The sequence below is a fragment of the Amaranthus tricolor genome, chromosome 10 (genome assembly GCF_026212465.1).
Source record: "Amaranthus tricolor cultivar Red isolate AtriRed21 chromosome 10, ASM2621246v1, whole genome shotgun sequence".
NCBI lineage: Eukaryota > Viridiplantae > Streptophyta > Magnoliopsida > Caryophyllales > Amaranthaceae > Amaranthus > Amaranthus tricolor.
In genome coordinates this window covers 3672981-3694985 of record NC_080056.1, presented here as the reverse complement: position 1 = coordinate 3694985, position 22005 = coordinate 3672981, and the positions used below count along the sequence as shown (strand labels likewise).

Here is a 22005-nt window from a genome sequence, read left to right as displayed (position 1 = left end):
TAATTTGTGGTGTAAATTTTCATGATATGTATCATATTATTACCATGGTAATGAAAGTTTGATCATAAAAAGTTTATTTGTTCACAATTTTCCATTACGACCTAATACCACATGTTTAAGTGGTAATGCATTGGAATGAATTTTGTCAAGAAAATAAGACTGAACCACCCCTATTTCTCTCACATGAAGTAACAAATTCCCCTAACACAAGGTTCAATTAGTGGCATCACATGCCGCACACGTGCTTGGTAAACCTCCACTCAACGGTCAACTAACGGTTTCCGTCAAATGGTAGTGTTTTTGCAAACATTTTCATATAAGGTAGTTTTTTGGAAAAAAAAAAATTCGATCTAGTAGTTTTTTGCATGTTACACATTAGGAAGTTTCTTGTAAATTTTCCATAATGTTTTTCTCTCCATCAAAAAAATAAAATACAAATTTTTAGCAGAGAAAAAGCCCTGGAACTTGCTCTCTAAATACCCCATATTTACACAAGTAATGACCAAAATATCGTCACTTTTATTACTTAAAATACCCCAACTACCACCTTTACAATTAATTTAATCAATTAAAATACCCAACTACTACCTTTTTAGTGGATTCCATACCACCCTTAATAAACATGCTCATGCAAATAGGATAATAAAAAAGACTTGGAGGGAGCACAATTCAAGAAGAACAAATGGGATAATAAACATGCTCATATACTATCATAATTTGTATACTTAGTACCTATGTTCACCATTATCTAAATAAATATTGAAAATTAAAGACAAATAATACAACTGTTTATAATTTATATTTTTACCGTGTTAACAATTTTATTTTTATATTTTTCTAGAAAATAAATTAGAAAAAATTACTATGAGTAATATAATTTTTTATTAATTTTTCAACAATAATACCAACTATTGATTAACCATGAATAATATCAACTTGAATTAAGAAGGGTTTTTTCCCAAAATAATACTAACTTTAGTTTATTAACTAATTTACCAATTTTTTTTGTCATATAATCTTTTATAGTTTGATTTTTAACATGTTAGGAATATTTTAGAAAAACATCAATAATGTTGTTATTCATAGTTAATTAAGAGTTGATATTATTATAGGAAAATAAGTAAAATATTATATCATTTCCGGTAATTTTTCAAAGAAATTATATTATAGTGTTAACAATAAATCATTTACTCTAACTCTTCTTAAAAAAAGTCGAGTGAATACAACATTGTCATTTGTAGCAAACTCAACGGAACATAAACAATAGTACTCACCATATCATGATTCTGGGACATTCCTGTTCCAATTCCGTCCACGACACCATTTTGGCGCAAAAACATCATTCTCCTTCCTTTTGATTTCCACCCTTAAAACTGAATAAATAAATCAACCCATCATCATAATTCATACTACTATTTTCTCAATTTCCCAATTCCCAATTCCCAATTCCCAATTCCCAGTTCCCAATTCCCAATTTCTAGATCCTAAATCCTAAACCATGCCCATTTCTCTTCACCTTCAATTTCCATTCTTTGTCTCATCGGAATTCCGCCGCCATCGCTCAATCTTAATCCCCAAACTATCTCTTCCTCTTCGACCTCTCCTTCCTTCCGCCAATTTTAGGGTTTTTACTTCCAATTTGGGGAAATTACATACTCAAAATAGTAAACTTTGTTGTTTCTGTAAAACTAATTTGCAGGTCGATAAGGTTGATGCTGTGGAAGTGATTGATCGTCCCCCTTTTGATATTAATCTTGCTGTCATTTTAGCTGGTTTTGCTTTCGAAGCTTATACTACTCCTCCTGTAATAATTAATCCTCCATTCAACTCTAAATTTTCGTTTATTTGTGGTTATTAAATGCATTTTAAGTTTATAGTGTTTTCGTTGTTCGTAGGATAATGTCGGACGACGAGAAGTGGATGCTGCGGGTTGTATGACGGTTTATCTTTCTGAGTTCGTGTTTCTTTTTCTTTTTTTTTTTCCCTCTAGTTTGTCTGTTAATGTTTATCCTTTAAAGTTTTTAGTTGAATCTTATTCTGTATACAAGTTAGTGCTGACTGCTGAGACTTCATCCGGGGAACTTATGAACATGGTAGTAGTTTTTACTGTTACAATACAAGACTTTCATGCTCTGTAATCCCCTGCTACTATGCAAACCAATGCCATTAACTGACCTGTGGATTGACAATTAGTTATCATTGTGTAATATGGTGGTGCAATTGGGTTGAAGTTGGATGTAAAATAGCCCTTTAGTTTACCTTTACCTTTATGAAAGTACTCTCGCAATAATTTCTATGCATAAATGAATTATGTATTTTCAGATCATTTGTTCGAGAAATTTATGATGGACAAATGTGCATACAGTTGAAGAAAGGCTTTGATTTCCCAGCCATGGATCCATGGGTTTGTAGTCATTTGCCCACTTCAACGCTCATTTGAAACTTTATGTTGTTCGCGATAATGTTCCATTTTATCTGCGCAGCTCATAAACACATTTGTTTTGTTTTAGGGAACAAGTGATCCATATGTTGTGATAGAGTATGATGGTCAAGTTGTCAAGAGCAAAACAAAATGGGGGTAGGTCTATCTATTTTATGTACTATGCATTATGCAACTTTTGACTTGCTTTCATTTATGATACTGGCTTATCTCATCTGAAAGGACTTGAACAACTGATTGATGTAGATGATTTTCCTTGGTGAAATATATGCATCAAATTTGTTTACCTTATAGCTCATGAGACCATATGGATTTCATATATTTGTGAAGGCACGAATAGTGTTTGAAAATCGCAATCGTGGGTTAACTAGAACAATCTTTTTGTAACTACGAGTGTAAGGCTGCGGACTTGGTATGTTTCTTGCCCGTCTACATGTGAGTCACTTTAGTGGCATTAGGGCAATGCATTGTTGTTTTAGTTCATGTCTGTTCCTTGTTCTCCTTTGTTGTGCCGTATAAGCATTATTCTTCTGCCTACTTTACAATTTCAGGACAAAAGATCCTACATGGAATGAGGAGTTCAATATCAATATAAAGCTGCCACCCAATGCAATGCTTCAGGTAACTCACTTAGATCGAATCTGTGCCGTGCATTTCCAATGATGATTTGATGATGATTAGCAACTATTTTGATGAGATAATTTGTCTTACACTGTATACTTCATTTCCATGAATTTTAGAAGGTATTAAGGAACAAGCTTATCTAATGGTCATGGGCCTCATGGCTAAATAATGTTGTCATTGTTCTGAAAGCTAATGTGCTGATTCATTGTCTCGATAGTCATTTTTCACTTGGACTTCGATTAGGCATTCTTGAAGTTGAGGATCAATCTATAGAACACCGTCTTAAATTAAGAAGGGCAGCAACAATTATCACCGTCAAAATTCATGAACTCACCAAGGTTTCCGTTACTTAATGGAATCCCACTACAATATTCTTTAATTAAACCAAGGCCAGGCTTTTTGAGCAAACTCAAGTTTTTATCTCTTTTGGAACTTTACCCCTTGAACTTTACTTGAGTTGAGTTAGACCAAATAAGTTTTTTCCCTCTAAACTTTCAAATGAAGATGCTGAAGCTCCAATATAAGGATGAAGGAAAAAATCTTGATATGACGCATGACAGATTTGGAGGAATGGATTTGGCTGCTACAGAAAGTTTATGGAAGTTGGCAAGGAAGCTATCATCAGAAGAAAGAATTCTAGTGGAATTAAAGCTGGAGTAGTTATATTGGGAGAAACAACTGTAGGAAATTGTGGAAGTTGGAAAAAATTCAAAGATTATGCGTTGCATGGGGTGGCAGGCAAGTGGATGAGGAGAGAAAAGTAAATAAATTAACTAACAAATGGAGACTAAAAAATAGACACATTTATCAGCTTACTTATTGAACAGTTAAGCTAGTTGCTAACTATAGGTCTTTAGATAATTTTGGCAGAAAGCATCTAAGTTGGAATCATTTGAAAATAACAAAGTTGAATTTATTTTGAGCAACTCTTCCACATGTCAAATTCTAATCTTTATTGCTAGAAATACTCAACTATTGTGCTTCAGCTGCCTCAAGTATGAGCTTTTTAGTTGCAATTCTGTGTAGCCATAATTTTTTGGCTGTTATTGCAATCTGCTTGTTACTAATTACTCCATTATTCAGTAGAATAACAATCAATCTTTGCTTCGATCGATATCTATCTAAACTCGACTGTTGGGATAATATATCTGGAATTGGTGTTGCTTCAAAGTTCAAAGTTAGGGGATGAGAACTTGAAATTCAAAGACAGAAGGAGATTTGATAGAAGATTTTTTTAAATCATCGTTAGGCTGGAGTCACTTGGCAGACAAATATGGTTGGTAGGCTTTTGAATCAACTGTCTACTCACTGCCTATGATGGATATGGTTTTTAACCAAATATTTTTTTCGAAGTCATACCCATACTTGCTCATTGCCAATTTCTAATTGCTTGCTAATCTTATTTCTCAAGAAATATCGTTGATTTGTTATAAATTTGTTTTAAAGTGTGTTTACTTACATGCTCTATCATAGTATTTCCATCCTAAGTTATTAGAATCCCGATTTTGATCTACGATTCTACGATCCAAAATAGGCGACCAATCAGGATCGTAGGTAGGATCTTAATGTGGTAGAATCGTGCGATCCTACTTAGCTCAAAAATTTAGGTGGTAGGATCATAACACGATTCTATGATCATACTATTCAACGATCCGATCCTACAAGGGTAATTTAAATTGTAAAATATTTTCTTATAATTCAGATCTCACTTTTGTATAAATAAATATATTTAAAATAATTATATCAATACCACTATAAAATTCAAGTTTTTCTTGATTTGCAGTTTAAAAATAATTATTAAAAGTATTATTTTTCAAAACTTAATAGATTAAGCCAAATAGCTTTTTTTCTTACACCTTAAAATTTTAAAAAAGAAAAAATATAGTTGATAATCAGAATCCAAAGCACATAAATGCATATAAGTAGGATCATACGATCTTATCCGCTCAACGATGCTAGGTAGAATCCCAATCCTAATAACCCTGTTTCCATCCAATCCTGAATTTGTCATTTGTTGCTGCCAATAGAGAATGAAAATTTATCATCAACATTAGCATTTCACATTAAAGAAAGGATGCCTGTGGTTGGTCCTATGGCAACTCAAAAACAAACAATGATTACAGTATCTTTTTGTCTTTTATGATTTGATATTTAGAGAATTTGTTAAATCATCTTTGGTCTGCAGTGATAGCTACAATAATAATTATCTCTGGAAGATTAACCTTAAGTATAAGTTAAAATTCATTGTTAATCTACTACAACACCGCTCCAATGTTGTGTTCCTACTATTAACATAGTAGATGACTTCTAAAAATCCCTAATAATGGTGTAGGTACTTTGATGGGGCAAATCAAAATGCATCTTGATGATTTTAATATTCACGGATTGGTCACGAAATTACCTTTCATAGCCTAGCAGATCTCCATTGAGTCTAGGATTTTGAAAGAGTAGTAGGGGAGAAGTTGTTTAGACTCTTACTTAAGAAAAGAAAAATGATTTTATTATTGTTTTTGATTCCATGTAATCTTTTTCAATGATTGTGACTTTATTTTTTTAGCGAATAAGTTCTCTTATTGCTTCAAATTAAAGTTTCTAGCCAATGTATTTCACATGAGGTTGTTCTGTTACATAATAGTTGCTGTGTTATGTGTTTTGAGCTTACTGTTCCGCAAAATCCTGTTACGTAACCTATAATTCTAATTCATGGAGTAACAACCAGTATAAGCTGTGATTCTTTTCATATTAGCCATCATAATCTTTTTCTTAAGTGTATTAAGTTCTACAAGGTCTACCATTAGCTTTAATTTATGTGTTTTAGAAATTTGAATCACTACAATAAAATGGATTTTTTTTTCAAGTTAACCATTCACATTGCGATGTTTTGCAAAACGAGTCGTAACACTGCATTTGCAGCAACTGAAATATTGTGACTATTAGCTAGTCTCTTGAGAGACCGTCTCTTTGAGAGACATATCTCAAGCCCAGCCCATTAAAGATTAATGTCTACTTATTGTATTCTTAATGGCTACTTACAATATATTTAATGTTTACTTATCATATCTTTAATGCTTACTTTCAATTTTTTAAATGTCTACTTACATCATTCTTAATGCCTACTTACAATATTTTAAATGGGCCAGCCTAATTAGAGATAGTCTCTCAAAGAGACCGTCTTTCACAAGAATTTGTGTGTGACTATCACCACAAACCTAACGACATCAGCGATTTTTATGGTATTCACTAGTTTATTCTATTTTCTGGCGCATTGTCCGAGGGAAATGACTAGATGTAGTGGTTGTATGGGATAAGTCAATTCATTAGTTCAATTTCTCAGTAGGTTATTTGGAGTTCTTGTTTGAAATTTTTTAATCCAATATTATGTCTATTTGTGCTTTATGCGCGCCAAAAAGTCAACAAGTGAGAAATTTGATAAACTTGAAAACCCGTACTTAACTTCACTTGTATTTAACTTTTGTTGTGATTCTGTAGGTGGCAGCTTGGGATGCAAATCTTGTCACACCACATAAGCGCATGGGAAATGCAGGCTTTGACTTGAATGCCTTATGTGATGGTAATATTACTACTGCGAGCTCTTTTGCGTCTTTCTGATATTGCTTGTTTTGTATTATTTTAATCTTGCTTGGCTCCAGTTAATAAGCTGATCAGTACCACACATTTGGTTTTCCTTCCAAAAAAAATTTATAGTCATATAATGCTAGGTTTCTTCTGCTATCAGCTTTTGTTTGATAGCTAGATTATCCTCTCGGTTCTCTTAGATTGTTCTTTAGGTTCACACAGTAATTTAGGATATGGAATAACAAATATTTGCAATTGTTTACTGTCTTTGCTAACTGCAGATGTTGGATAACAAATACTTCAAACTCTGTAGCAGTTAAATGCTTAATACTAGATTGAAGGTGGAGTAATGCACTGGTCTCCTTTGCACGTAATAATTCATAATAATTTAAAGTATCAAAGAGAATTAGATTCGCATTAGAGATTTAAAGCAACTTATGTAATTTGGAATCTTCATTTCATTTCAATTACTTGTGGCACATCCTCGGCATTGAGATTGATAAGAATGACTGACACTTCATTCAAGACCAAGCACAGCTGTACAGTGCATTTTATAATAGTAGGATTGCAGTAGCTACGTTTGACACTTGGAGTTTTTTTCTGTATTAGACATGAGCATAGAATTTTGAGTAACACAGAATAGCCAATTGTATTTGGGATAATAGAATGAGAAACAAACAACATAATTTTATTAGGTAATGGAGGTACTTGTAAATAGTAACATAATTATTTATATCGAAAGCTCTGTAAAATTGGAGCTATCATTCATTCTGCAGGATAGGAATTATGCTCCCTCTGTCTCTCTGTCTCTCTCTAGTGTCAGGGTGGTTTTCAAGATATATTTAAAAAGCAGAGTAAATTAAAAAAAGAAGGATTACTAATTCATATACTGGTAATGAGAAGATTTAGTATATTTTGATAGGAGATGCACATGAGTTGCTGGTGGAATTGGAAGGCATGGGAGGTGGTGGAAAGTTACAATTTGAGGTAAGTATTCAATTTAGAAAGCAATCAAGTAATGAGATTATTTATCAATGTTGCTACATTAATTACTTTTGGTTTGGGATAGTTCATATCACATGAATAGGCAGTTTTTGATAAGTTTTTCAAGTGTGCTGTCATGTTTCTCCAATGCTATAGGAAGTTTCATCTGGGATGTTGCGTTAATTTCAAGTGGCTGTTTACATCAGCTTTTCTATGTCAGGAATTTTTTCTGTTATTGTATTTTAGATGCCATTGACATGTGATTTGAACTTTGAAAGTATGAGTTTGAGGCCGAAATCACAGTGCTAGCTATTAGTCAACTTTTATATGAAATACTCCAAAGTTTGAAATATGTGTATAAGCTAAAACCTTCCCACTTCCCCACTTCCCCTGGTCTCTTTATTATTTGTCTCTACGACAGTTTTTTTAATTCTAATTATTTTTGTTGAAATAGTCAATTAATGTAGTAGTTTTGGCTGGAAAATTTGCTGGGTTTATTGTTTTTTGTTAGCACAACTTTTTTGACTTTATAGAGCGTTATCTATGATTTAATTAGAAAAGAAACGAGTGGAAACATAGTTTAAAGTAAAAGAGAGTAAGAGTGATAGAGACAAAGAATTGTGTTAACTAATCTGGATGTTTTACTTAAGAACCTCTAAACTCAACTCTCAATTAATTGGATATTACAAACTAAATCAACAAATAACCTTTGCTAATAGAATAACAGATTTCCCACTAAAACGACATCATCAATTGACTATATAAATACATATTACCCAAGCTATTCAAATTAAAATTACTTTTCTGATGCAAATTAACAACAAAAAGTTGAATTTATATGAGATTTTACTCCTCATAATTGTGATTATATTGAAGTAAAGAAAATCGAAGAATACTGTATAAAACTGGAGAAAATTTTTAGAAACTGTACCAAACAAGAAAGTACTTGTTCGTAATAGCATCTATTTCCCTTCTGCATATGTTACTTTGTTATTTGTAAATTCGATGTTGAGTTGTTGACCATTGTAGTTTCTAACTTTCTATGTTGATAGAGAACTAAATATAATTTATCCGTGGGATACTCTGACGTTATGATAAAATGCAGTTTGGCAATGCTGATTGTTTTGGTGAAAGAAATCGCCTTTTACTTTTCTGACTTGTCTTGCTTATTGTTTCACACGCGAGGACATTATAAAAGTATAAATAACTGTCTAAAAACCTAAATTAGTTAATTACCTTATAGGGAAGCCTGCTCAACATCCTTCCGAGTTTCAAACCTTTCTCATTATATCTTAAGGACTTTCTTTTTATATAGTAGCATCTTATTAAAGGTTAAGTAGTCATACTTTCTGGATAGCGTAATGGCTGGATTATATTTTCTGAGAAATAGATGGGGTTTTAAGGACTAGTAATACTACTTAAGGTGTTGAGTACTAGGATTCTTCTATGAATGGAGGTACTCATACATTTGTTCTATTTTTCAGGTCAAATATAGGAGTTTTGGAGAAATTGACGAAGATAGAAAATGGTGGAAGATACCCTTTGTTTCTGAATTCTTTAGCAATAATGGATTTGATTCTGCTGTGAAAATGCTTTCTGGATCTGAAAGTGTGCCTGTTAGCGAATTTGTGCAAAACACCTTCAGTCAGTTAAAATCATTAAATGATTCATATCTTCAAAAAGATCAGCGTCCTAGTACAATTAAGCTTGAGATAGATGATGGGTTTAATGACTCTTCGGTGGATTCTGATGCATCATTGTCAACAATCAACTCCTCAGAAGGATCCTCGAATGATCCAAAACTTAATGAGGGAATTGATGAAAATGAATGTTCATCAAATGACACGAGTGACACTACACAATCAAACATGCAATTTTGGAAGAGCTTTGCTGATGTTATCAGTCAAAATCTGGTTCAGAAATTGGGGATCCCCGTTCCCGAGAAAATGAAGTGGGATGCTTTTGACGTGATAAAAAATATTGGTTTTCAGTCACAGCAGGTGGCAGAAGCTGGGTATATAGAATCAGGACTTGCCACTCCAGAAAAGGACCCTAACAATGATAGTGCTGCAGAACCTAGCCCCCTTAACATCAGCAAACTTCAGTCTACACTTCCTGATCTTAAGAAGGTGACTGAGGACATACTGAAGCAAACTGATTATTTTGGCTTTCAGTCACAGTGGGTGGCAGAAGATGGTAATATTGAACCTGAAGTTGCAATGCCAGAAAAGGAACCCAACAATAATAGTGGTACAGAATCTAGCTCCCTTAGCATCAGCAAAATTCAGGTTTCACTTCCTGATATCAGGAAAGCAACTGATGACATATTGAAACAAACGGATTCTATTTTCAGTGCTCTGATGGTTCTATCTGCGGCTGGTTCTCAATCAAAGAAGGAATCCCTGAATGGTGAACATTCTGATAACATAGAAGACAGTTCATCAAAAGATGATGGTGATGTTGTTACATATATGAGGAGTGATGAACTTGCTGAATTGAATGAAACAAGAGCTCAAGAGATGAGAGCCCTTTTTTCAACTGCTGAAAGCGCCATGGAGGCTTGGGCTATGCTTGCCTCTGCATTGGGAAAGCCAAGTTTAATTAGATCGGAGTTTGAGAAGATATGTTTCTTGGATAATTCGACTACAGATACTCAGGTAAAATCTCGGCTATTTTCTGACTTTACTTTTATGAATAAAATAAGTTTTCCATGTCAATATGGTCTCCAATGTTTAATAAAGTTAAGATCCTCCAGGTAGCAATTTGGCGGGATTCCACAAGAAAGCGATTAGTTGTTGCATTCAGGGGCACTGAACAAGTAGGTGTTTAGCAGCCATTTGCTTCATGATTTAATGGCCTTGTCTTTGTTTAGGTATCCTGACCAGTTTATCTTTCAGTCAAGATGGAAGGATTTGCGGACGGATTTGATGCTAGCTCCTGCTGGGTAAACTTTTTGATGTACATAATTGCTATTGTATCATTTTTCTTTTTTTGGAATTAAAGGAGGAGTTTCTGTGTCATTTTTGGCTTGTTGGTTGGTTAAGTCGCCAAAAAAAACTGTTTGGTAAATGATCGGGGTTTTTGGTGGTTGACTTTTGACTTTTGGCTTGTTGGTTGGTCAAAAAGGTAAAAACAAATTGTTTGGTAAATGATTTTTAAGCTAGCTGAAAATTTATGTTTTAAGTCAAAATGAAAAGGCTGTATATGTTAGCTTTTCTCAATGAATTTTGACTTGTAGTAATTTTGGTGATGCTTTCAGATGTAGTAAATTAAACTAATCATAGCTGTATTCGTCATTTAAATCTAAATCATTTTTGATCACAAGGATTATATAGTATACTTATGATGCTGTGTCCCAGATTGATTTTTGACTTTATAACTAAGTAACTATGTCCATTCCGATGTAGCCAAATGTTAATAGTTCTTTGGTTTAGATTATGATACACTAGAGTAAAATGGTTCATTAAATCATATATATTCTAGTGAAGCTGTTGGTCGTGTTCAGCAACATAGAAGCAACCTTCTTGTTTTTACAAGGGTAAGGTTGCGTACATTCGATCCTACTTCTATTCCGTTCAAGAGAGAGTCACTTTAACGGCTTTGTGAAATGTTACGGTTTTGTATACTCCCTCCGTCCCATTGTATTTGCAACATTTGCCATTTTGTTTTGTCCCACTTAATTTGCATTATTTCTATTTTTAGACAATGGTCCACCTCTTCCTTTTAATCTAATCCATACATTTTTACTCTCTTTTAATTTCATTCACACAATTTATTCCCTCTCTTCATTTATTACCATTATCTACCTTTTTCTTAAAAAACACAATTTTTTTCTTTGATGATGCAAACTACAGGACAAAGGGAGTAACTGACATTACTAGAAAATGATTTGTGTGTGTTGTAGTGGTCCCAAATCCGTCATGGCAAATAAACTTCTTACCCGAGTCATGCAGCAAAGAGGAAGTTAAAGCTAGTGTATTTGCTATCTGCTAGTGCTATAGTGTATATGGATGATGGTCAAAAGTTAGAACCATTAGAGCTAGGCTTGACTAGCTGCTTCACCTCGGCAATATCTTTTTTAAAAGGCTCTAATGTCAAACTTAATATAGGAGACTAATAAATCCTACCTAAACTAGTACTGGTACATGATATATGAATCTTGATTGATTCAGGAAACAAAATCCTAAATAACCTAGATTAAGAAATTCAAGATACATAATTTCTCAATGACATTTTCATGTTTATTCCACTTTTGATTTCTATGTAGTTTGATGTTTCTTTACTACACTAAAATTCCATTGTTTCGATATCATTTAGTGGCTCTCACTTAGGCTGGATTGGAATTGGAGGAAGGTTAAATGTATGCAATATTATAAGGTTTTCGATTAACCCTTGATAGCAAATATCATCCACAAATTCTCATAAATAAGTTGATATGATTTCATGAGCGATTTACTGTAGTCCATTATAATATTGCACCAAATAAAACAAATCTTTTGCTTCATTAAGAATGGAATAGGGTGCATAAATAAAGAAATGCACATGATTTAATAACAAAGAGATTGTTTTCTCCAATAGGGTGCATAACAAGTTATAGGTATAGGATCCAAGTTGACCTTTAAAAACTTTGTATAATGTGGTCCCTGTGTAATGGATTGAAAACTTATCAATGAAATGCTTTTACTATTCTTAAAGACTTCTTTCTAGGAATTGGATTGGAGCAAGAATCTTATAGTTTTTGATTTTTGTAAATCTGGTCTATAGCACAAATAACACGTTTTTCATGCTAAATAGTCATTTATTGCCTTAAAATGTATCTCATTGGGTACTTTCTCTTCTTTTCAGTTATTGCTGAATGAAACTTACTTGCTTATCTTGCAGATTAAATCCTGAGAGAATTGGTGGAGACTTCAAGGAAGAAGTTCAAGTATGTTTCTTCCTTCTGTTCTTGTGATTTTATTATAATTCGTAACTGATTCCAATAATTCCATGTTCAGGTAATGTTGAGTGCTTTTTTTTTTGGCCCCAGGTTCACAGTGGTTTTTTGAGTGCATATGATTCCGTAAGGACAAGGATTATGTCTCTAATCAAGAAAGCTATTGATTTCATGTAATATGTTCTTTTTTCCAGCTGAATCTCTAATCATTTTGAGTTAGGTGTGTGCTGTAGCTATGTAAGAAAAATTTTGATAGTGCTGGTTAAGTAGCTTGTCTTTTTTGTGGCTGCAGAGATGATGCAGAACAGTCACACCCGAAATGGCAAATTTATTGCACTGGCCATAGCCTTGGTGGTGCATTGGCAACATTGCTTGCGCTTGAGCTTTCTTCAACGCAGCTAGCAAAGTGAGCTTCTCTTGTTATGCAAGTGTTTTGTGAGGCTTACCTATCCGCGCAATTATATTAATAGCTTTCAGGTGCAATGTAGCTTAGATGAAATGCTTTTTCATATCCCAGATGGTATGCTAACTTTGTTTGAGTTGCTTTGATATGCTTGTGAAATGCACTAAATATGATTACATGAATAGGTGCTCCTCACAAAATCTAGGGATTTGTTCTCGTGCCCAGTGCTTTAGGAGTAGATTAAAAAAACTACTACTCTCTCTGCTTTACATTGCTTGATTATTTTTTAATTTGAAGTCGGTTCTGAATGCTAATATTAATGTCTTTAAAAATCTCCTCCGTGATCATACTATCAATTACAGGGGAATTTGAATAATCCCACAAGGAAGTTCATTTAGAATTTTGAAGAACAATTTAAAAGATTGTATGTATTTTCATGATACATTATTAGTGCGTTGAAAAGCTTAATGGTCATAGGACTAATTGGCTGGGCATTTTTACAACCATTGTGAATCTTTCTTATCAACAAGAAAGATCCATTACAAGCAATTGCATAAAGATAGAGCAGTAGGCCAAATTTTAGAAAGAATCTTAATGGCTGTTTTTCTTGAGCCAAAGTCTGGTACTTTGTTACAAGAATTGAATATTCCTATGTAAACGTTTTATCTAGAAAATAAAATGATAAAAGTCAACCTGGAAAATTTGTTTAGAAGGAAAAATATAATCTCGCTTGAGGAACCAATGAGGAGATACGTAATTTGTCTCACGAGGTCCCATTTTGATGGAAAGCAAAGGGTAGCTAAATTGAAATGGCATTCTGGTCCAAAGGTGAAGCCAGATGTGAATGTTGAGGGGGTATAACCTTAGATATTGACATAAAAATGGAAAAATATTGTTACTTTTATAATTAACAAGCTTCTTTCATATGTTACAATCTTCTAGTGTTTACCTGTTCTATTCTTTAAAGAAAGAAAGACCTCTGTTGCTAAGATAATACTGCCTTGCTATAGTCTTTGTGTAATAAAGCATTTGTGGGTGAACCATCTTTTTTGTGATGTTTACACTTCTGCCTAAGTAATGCTTAGTGCTTACTGCTTATTCATTACTCATAAATATTATATTATTGTTACATTCTTGTTGCGTCTATTTGTGCGTCCAACTGATCAGCTATTTTGCAGTATAATGCAATTTTTTGATTTGGATACTTACATCCTTAAAAAAATTGTAATGCTTATCAGTTGTCACTGATATATGGCTTGGAATCTTGAATGATTTCTTCTGTAAATTAATGATTAAGAACAATTAGCATAATTCTTGGAGTATTGTGGGATGTTCTTCCATGTGGATTGTCTACTGCCTAATATATTAATGTTATGCGACGTAAATGAGGCTAATTAGTTTTTTCCAACTATTATATTGTCCTAGGAGTGGAGCTATATCTGTGACTATGTATAACTTTGGATCGCCTAGAGTTGGAAATAAGAGATTTGCTCAAGTTTACAATGAGGTATGCTTTTTATGGAGGGTATTCTTTCATTCTAAGCTTGTTTTGAAACTTAATACATTCTTTGGCTGCCTCGCCATGACTATTGTAATCCTTATATGGTTGTTTTGATTTGATTGTCTTTTAGCCTTATTCAGAAGTTTTTATCTATGTTACAGTTAATCCTAATGGTGAAATTAAGACCCTGATTGAGGGCACGAGGGTGTAGCTGAATATTTACTCGTATAACATTGAGTGAAGTTCTTTTTGTTTCCAATTTAATAAATAGAAAGATTTCTTCAGAATTATAAGAATAGGGTACAAGAATTGGATGAAACATCTCTGAAGCTCAGAAAATTTACATAAGAAACTCCGATCAATCCTACAGATATCTCTTAACGAATATTTCAAAACAAACCATTAGCCTTTGACCAAAGCAAGGCTAGGAACTTGATTCTCTCTCAAACTGTATCTAGTGGAAGAAAATCTATCCTTAAACGTTTTTCTATTTCTCCTTATCCAAAATTTCCAAATGGCCCAAAGAATGACAAAGATGCAACATCTACAAAGATGGCTAAGGTGGCTCTTAGACTTGAAACAAAAAAAATCATTTGAAGGAAGGGTCCATTGTCTAAGTTTCGATCCAGGCCTCTCCGACGATGGTGTATCATTTATTACAAACTAATAATGCAAAATACAAATTACAATTGGGAATTTGTATTTTTTCCTTTGTTGATGGCTAAAATAAAAACTTACAAAATACACTAAATAAACTTGAAGATTGTTTTGTAACGACAACCGTTACCCGGAAACTTGATACTTGTTGTAGGCGTGTAATCATTTTCCTTTTGTGATATTTCCCCCACAAAGGTACTTAGGGTATGTCACTTAACAACAAGTGTTTGATGAATTATAAGATTGGAAGTTCTAACAAAAGTTAATTACTCTCTTGAAAGAACACAAGTGAAAGATAAAGAGCAAGAATGAGAATCAGAAATTTGGTGTGCTTTTCACTCTTCTCCAAGCCCCTATTTATACTACTCCAAGTATAGCTTAGGGTCCTTGCACATTCAATCACCAATTGACCAATATTAATTGCCTCCAATCAATACCATTAACAAGGTATTCATGAGCATTATTCCTCCCAATTACTCCTTTGTAACTCCAAAATCAATATGGAATAAGTAAGGGAATCCAATGCAATCAACTCAAAGGACCTTGTATTTTAATACATATTGTCCCACTACTATTTGTAGTACTAGGTGATTATATACTTAGGATTATTAGACACTAAATGTTCAACATCATTTGCTTCAAATATTCGTTATAGTTTGCTGCAAATATGCCTAGAAAATTTTCTGTGTAGGTGATTATGATTTCCCAAGTCATAAGAACACATTATGCACCATTGTGGATTAGTATAGGATTGGGGGCGTCTTTTTCGAAGATTCTCCAAGGTGTTGAGTTTTCCGAAAGCCACGAGCCACGAGAAAACTATAATTTTAAAGGGAACCATAGTTCTCAAAATCAATTGAAATTAGTGATTTTTCCATCGTTAAAATGAGTGTTGTTGATTTAAGTGATTTCATGAAATTTAATCATCTTGTTTTTGGTAATGAGACTCTATGCTATTTATCTTTATCCTTCATCCTTCTTGTTATGCGACAGTGGAATCAATAATCGAAATCAATAATAAAACAATAAAGATTCAAACAAACAATAAAGATTCAAACAAACAATAAAGAAAATCACACCAAGAAAATAACACGGTTCACTTTCAATGTGATAGTTACATTCAGCGGCACCTAGAATCAAACTTCACTATAAACTGGGAGATTACAAAATGAACTTGAGAAGCCCTAACAATGGCTCTCTTTGCTTTTCTTCTCTTTTGTGTTTCTCACTTTGTGTTTTATTGCATGCCCTAATTCTAATTTAGGGAGAGCGTTATACAGTACATAATCCTTAGAAAAGAAATTAGGTTAAGAAATCAATTAAAACCATCAAGTGAACACCCACGAAAAAACGGCAGCTGCAAACTGATTGCTGCTGAGTCGACTTCTGGCCTTGAACCCAGACCGCCGACTTGGCTGTATCCTCTGGAAACTGCATCAAATGGTCAGCCTCAACCGCCGACTCGACATATATTGGATAGTTCTTTAAAAATGGCGAACATAAAGTTACTAAAAATGGGTTGCTACCTGTTTTGAAAACTCGACATATATTAATTGGATAGTTCTTTACAAATTCCGTTGCTGTCATTGTTTGATGGAATAATTGAATATAACTATATAAATCAGTGGCTTATCTAGGTTTTGTATCAAGTGAGATCAACAAATTATAGTCAACTTTAAAGTCAATGTTATATAAATCAGAATTCTGCAGTATAAAAAATTAAAATATATTTTAAAATCTGACAGTCTATGAGCTAACTTGTATTTTTTCTATTAATTGTCCTCGATGAGGTTTTATATTGAATTAAAATATTCTCCAAGTACCTATGTGCAATGCAAAACAAATACTCCCTTTGTATTTTAAGTTGCATCTCTTTGAGAGAGGTGTAAATATTTATAGTTGGTGAATAAGAAAATAACAAGTGAGTTAAAGGAACAAGTAGATATTATTAAAAGAGAAAGTGCATTTGTGGATGTAGATTAAAAAAGAATTGTGAAAACCATACTAAAAGGGAAATGCTACAAAGTGAGACAATCTAAAATAAAAATTTGGTGCAAAATAAATGATACATAGGGAGTTTTTTAACATAGTTTCTGACAATTTTAATATTATTGAAAAATTTTAAAATCCAAGCGGGAACATTTGACCCTTTAACCTCCATCACACCTGTTTTTGCTTTTTTTACTCTAAGTATTTGATTTTGTGTTGTTTGATTGAAAGAACTAAACTTTTACATAGTAGCCCATTATTATTCTAATAAATTGCAGTAATACTGCCTTTGCTGGCAGGATCAGCTATCAATTGACCAAGGAACGCTCGTTTGATTAAACTAGGAGTGGGAATGGAGATAACTATCGTAAATACCTTGGGGTTTGGAATAATTTTCAAGGTTTTTTAGATTATGAAGTGGCTTCTTGGGAAGTAGTGTATCAAGTGATATTTACTAATTTTTACTTGAATAATAGAAGTCTTTGAATCTAGTAAACTGTTGCAAACAAATTTCCATTTTGTTCACTTCCTTGTCAAAAATAGGATTTATATGCCATTTTGTTTCTATTACGGGTGGATCTTGTAGATGAACCATTCCTTGGTCGTGAAATATGCAAATTATTAATGACATTTCAGTTTTAATACTAGATCCAAAGGTTGACATAGTTTGGAGTTGCACTCTTCGAAGATAGGATAGCTTCATGATTGGGTTTGTTATTCCTTTTAAAACTCTTGCAAATTTACTTGATGATTATTAAGTATGAGTTCTTTATACTAGCTAGTGAATGTCTGGCCATGGCTATTGCGTGTGTTTTTTCTTTATCGTATTTTGATCTATTTAGAGTTTGATTTGCATCTGTATATCTGCATCTGTAGTGAAACTATGTACCCTCAATCTTTTCAAGCAAAGATCTTACAGAATGTTTTTCTTGGAAGACTTGTGTCAGATGATGTTATCTTATATGTTTTGACAAAATCAATGTAGAGAGTGAGAGATAGTTGGAGGGTAGTAAATCACAGAGATATCATACCAACGGTACCTCGCTTGATGGGTTACTGTCATGTAGCCCAGCCTGTTTATCTTGCTGCTGGAACCCAGGGGAGTTCTCAAGTATGTTCACTTATTATTTAGCTCTTAAATTTTTCTTGATATCAAAAAGTAGTCCTCTTTTGTTATTTCTTCTTTTTTCTTCATGTTTTCCATGCAGTGAAGTAATATGACACTTTTTTTTACATATGAGCAAGTATAACTGCTATCTATAAGACATGTTTCCTTTTAATTATGGTTACTTGAGTAAAGCAACACTATAGGAAAATGTCAAGCTTTCTGAAGATGGCTATCAAGGAGATGTGATTGGAGAAGCAACTCCTGATGTCTTGGTCAATGAATTTGTATGATTCTTTCTAATCTGTTTCATTTATTTGTTTTACTTTTTCATATGAGGCTATAATTTTGGTGCTAATAATAAATCAAATTCTACTTGCATGGTAATTCGGGTTTCGGGGTGTAAATTTAAGTATTAACTATCTTAATTAGTCTTGAGAGGAGAATTGGTCAAGATGTATGACTCTAGGCCCTGAGGGTAGCGTATTTTAAAAATTAGGGCTGCGAATGAAATAAAGTAAACTCTTCTCGGGGGTGGATCATGAGTAAAATATCCTCCAATGCCCAAGTCAGTCTTGTTGGATGAGAGTAGTTTGGTTTATCATAGTTGATGCGTCTTACCCCAACTGGCATTAAGCAGGTGAAATATAGCTCTCCTAAATGCCTTATTAGCAATATTTTATTGGTGCAAGTTGGCCCGGTTGGCCACTTGCCCTAGTGTCTTGCCCTCTAACTCCCATGGTCAGTTTTTGTTATCCATAATGTGTTTGGGGCTTCTAGCCATTGGTTACTTCTCTGGGCTCCTGGTTTTGCTTGGCTGATTTAATAATAATGTAATATTGACCAAGACTTAGCCTTTTGAGTCTCGAACACATGGTAGGTTTTTTGACAGGAGTGATTATAAATCACTGTGAATTGGGCTTTAGCAAATTTATTCTTTTTTGGATATATAAATAATAAATTAAAGAAAGAAGAGTAAAAATGAAGGGGTGAGCTTTAGTAACTATTTTCTAATTAGAACACACCCTCATCATCCTCTGTTGGTAATCTGGAAGAGTGTTAGAAGCGAAACTGCTCTCGTATCATGTGACCAGTCATCAAGCCTTTTGATAGCTGGACTGAATCCTCTTATCAACAGTGATGAAGAAACCAACCCCCCTACAGTGACCAGAAGAGGTTATACTCTTGTGGTAGAGTCATCAGAAAAGTGAGTCTTGCTTGTATGCAGAATTTTATAACCCCACCTTAGCACCCCATTCTCGTCACGTATGCTAGATGCAGGATGCAGGAAAAAATTGTAATTATAAAGTGTTAGTTAAATGGTGTCTTCCCATTATGGAAGCCTCATAATAATTGATTAGGAAGTACAAAGGGGCGGTTCACAGAAAGGTGAGGAACTTCTGTTAGGTAGATTGGGAAATAAGCAAGTATACACAATCTGATATAATATATAGGCGGTTTTTATGAGAGAGAATTGTCCTGAAAATATCATTTGGAATTTCAATTGCAACTTGAAAATTTTTACTCTAGAGCACTGGCCTTGCTGTTGAGTTTTCTACTAGTACAAGTTCTCTCTTTCTCTCTCTAGCCTCTCTGAATTCTAATGTTTGTATTCTACATATGTGAAGTCCGTTCATTGACTGAAATCCTATTTCAACTTGTTTTGAAGTGATGACATGGAGAAACTCCAGAAAAGAGCACCGAACTCCCCTAGAAAATAGTATATAATTACTTAGTGACTGGAAGTAAGAGAGTTTAGTTTGTTTTTCTTTTCTCCTTTTGTTCACTGATCTATCTTCTTTATGCTAGGGATTTGCTTTCTGGCTTCCAGTACTTGAATAGCTCTTAGTTCAGAATAATTGGAAGATTACAAAATACAAAATGAGCCTTTATTTGATGCCTAAAGGCCTTATTTTTTTAATTTGTATATGTAGTCTATACCATGGCTAGTTTGCATAAGGAGGCATCCTCATTTGGTGACTACACCAAGTGTTGCACATTGGAACATGCCGAACATAGAACCCTTGAGCTCAGCCTGTCATCTGGTTGACAATGTCTTGAAGCTTCCCCTCATTTGCTAACGCCTCGAGCACCTCGACCATCTTCTCCTAGAAGCCAACGTGAGAGTCGACCTTGGCCATCAAGTCTTTGTTAAATAGCACTTTGTAGTTGTATTTTAATAAAGTAGTTGACAATTTCTTTTGTGCACGAATGAATAGGAAATTCATTTATGAGTTATGGCTACAAAATTATGAATTTCATTTAAATTCTATATATCTTTGTTCAACCCCCTAATGATGTTCTCCTTCTTAAGCACTTTCAATGCATAAATACACAGATGAAAGGTGAGAAAGAACTAGTAGACAGAATTCTACAGACAGAGATAAATATTTTTCGTGCCATTAGAGATGGGACCGCATTGATGCAACATATGGAGGATTTTTACTATATCTCACTTTTGGAGGTACGTTCTTCACAATCCGACTATTAACTGCTGTGGATATTCTGATTGAAAATGCTTGTACATGAGTTGTCTTGGGTCATTTTAGAGCTAGGACTGCTTGTTTAACTATGGTGTGGGTTAGTTTCCAGCAGAATATTTTTCATAAAAGGTTAGCAAAAGGTTTTGGTGCTGGAGTTCATGCTTGAACTGATGGATCAAAAAAATGTCTGAGAATAAAAGTGTTTAAATATCTTGTTTAGTCAAATATGTTTTTTTAGATTAACCCAAGAGAGATAAATAGGGGAATAGCAAAGAATTCAAAACTGTCTTTGTTTTCCACCCTTTAATTTCATCAGTTTTTGGTAGTTGAAGTTCACCTCCCTTTTTTGTGAACAACTTCTGCATGTTGGCCTTTTTGTTTCCCCGTTAAATACTGCCCACCACTGCCTGGAGAAACTACCTACTAACCTGATAATGGCGGGGATGACAAACACATGTGCATTCTAGTTTCAACTGCTATGAGCAGATATGCTTGTAACTTGTGAGTCTTCCTTGGATCATGTGGCCCTCCTGGTCAGTTTCAACTGCTATGAGCATATATGCTTGTAACTTGTTACTTAGAAGATCCCTCCAATCATGGGTTTCATGGTGGATGATTGTTATAGTGATGGATTGGCATCGATTAAGAAACTTTCTGATGGTTTGTGATCCTCAAACATGACCAGAATGTGAAGTCAAACTATCAGACTGCCACTGTGCCGCTAAACAGTAAAGGAGGCGACTTATCTGTCAATTGAAATTGCAAACTTCTAATGGTTAGTTCAAGTTTCTTATCATCTTGTATTCTTGAACCATCAATGTCAATTCTTCAATAAATCTATGTTGTCTACACAAATGTCATCATTTTGACATTGTTTCCTCCGCTTTACCTTATCACATTGATGTTAGGACATTGATCCCTTATCGTAGACACGGAGGAGCAAAACAGTCAATATTATGTGACTAAAACTGATCAAAATATTGTGTGGGGTGATTGGCATTATCTTCGACAACAAAATCATATAAAATGGCATTGGACCCTGATAGCAGCAGCTGCCAAGATAAGACGAGCTATCATTCAGCTGGTCCCAAACAATCGGTGTGTGGATGATATCCTTCTTTTGCCATTCGATTTGGAGAAGTGCACACGGTTGTTCATCTTTATCCTCCTCATTCTATTGTGTACATGACCTTATTGATGTATATACGTTTTATTTCTCCAAAGTCCAAACTGATAATGTTTGTACCGAACATGAGTGTGAATACCTATATATCTGATTATTTAGTTGCTTATAACTCTTCCCTCAA

At 33.9% G+C, this 22005-nt stretch overlaps 1 protein-coding gene across 8 annotated transcripts; it reads left to right on the top strand.

Annotated features, from left to right (window-relative positions):
- Positions 1–1251: 1251 nt before the first annotated feature.
- On the top strand, positions 1252–22005 carry LOC130825969 (uncharacterized). 8 transcript variants are annotated; one of them, XM_057691426.1, is made up of 19 exons: positions 1252–1804; positions 1896–1954; positions 2323–2404; positions 2511–2578; positions 2992–3061; positions 6554–6635; positions 7563–7627; positions 9109–10281; positions 10380–10442; positions 10522–10568; positions 12506–12551; positions 12654–12733; positions 12853–12966; positions 14389–14470; positions 18096–18221; positions 18422–18502; positions 20554–20679; positions 21384–21473; positions 21607–22005. In XM_057691426.1, the coding sequence occupies exons 1-18, from the start codon at positions 1499–1501 to the stop codon at positions 21453–21455; spliced, it is 2742 nt and encodes a 913-aa protein (XP_057547409.1). In that variant the 5' UTR covers positions 1252–1498; the 3' UTR covers positions 21456–21473; positions 21607–22005. The 8 variants fall into 8 exon arrangements, with proteins under 8 accessions (XP_057547409.1, XP_057547410.1, XP_057547411.1 ...); XM_057691427.1 differs by lacking the exons at positions 21384–21473; positions 21607–22005 and adding an exon at positions 20150–20335 and having other exon boundaries at positions 1302–1804; XM_057691428.1 differs by lacking the exons at positions 21384–21473; positions 21607–22005 and having other exon boundaries at positions 1303–1804; positions 18411–18502.

Excerpts from the sequence above, each read along its gene's own strand:
- LOC130825969 (XM_057691426.1), top strand. The coding sequence starts at position 1,499 with ATGCCCATTTCTCTTCACCTTCAATTTCCATTCTTTGTCTCATCGGAA. Across the intron at positions 10,569-12,505 it reads TTGATGCTAGCTCCTGCTGG|ATTAAATCCTGAGAGAATTG; the intron begins GTAAACTTTTTG and ends CTTATCTTGCAG. Across the intron at positions 12,734-12,852 it reads AAGAAAGCTATTGATTTCAT|AGATGATGCAGAACAGTCAC; the intron begins GTAATATGTTCT and ends TTGTGGCTGCAG.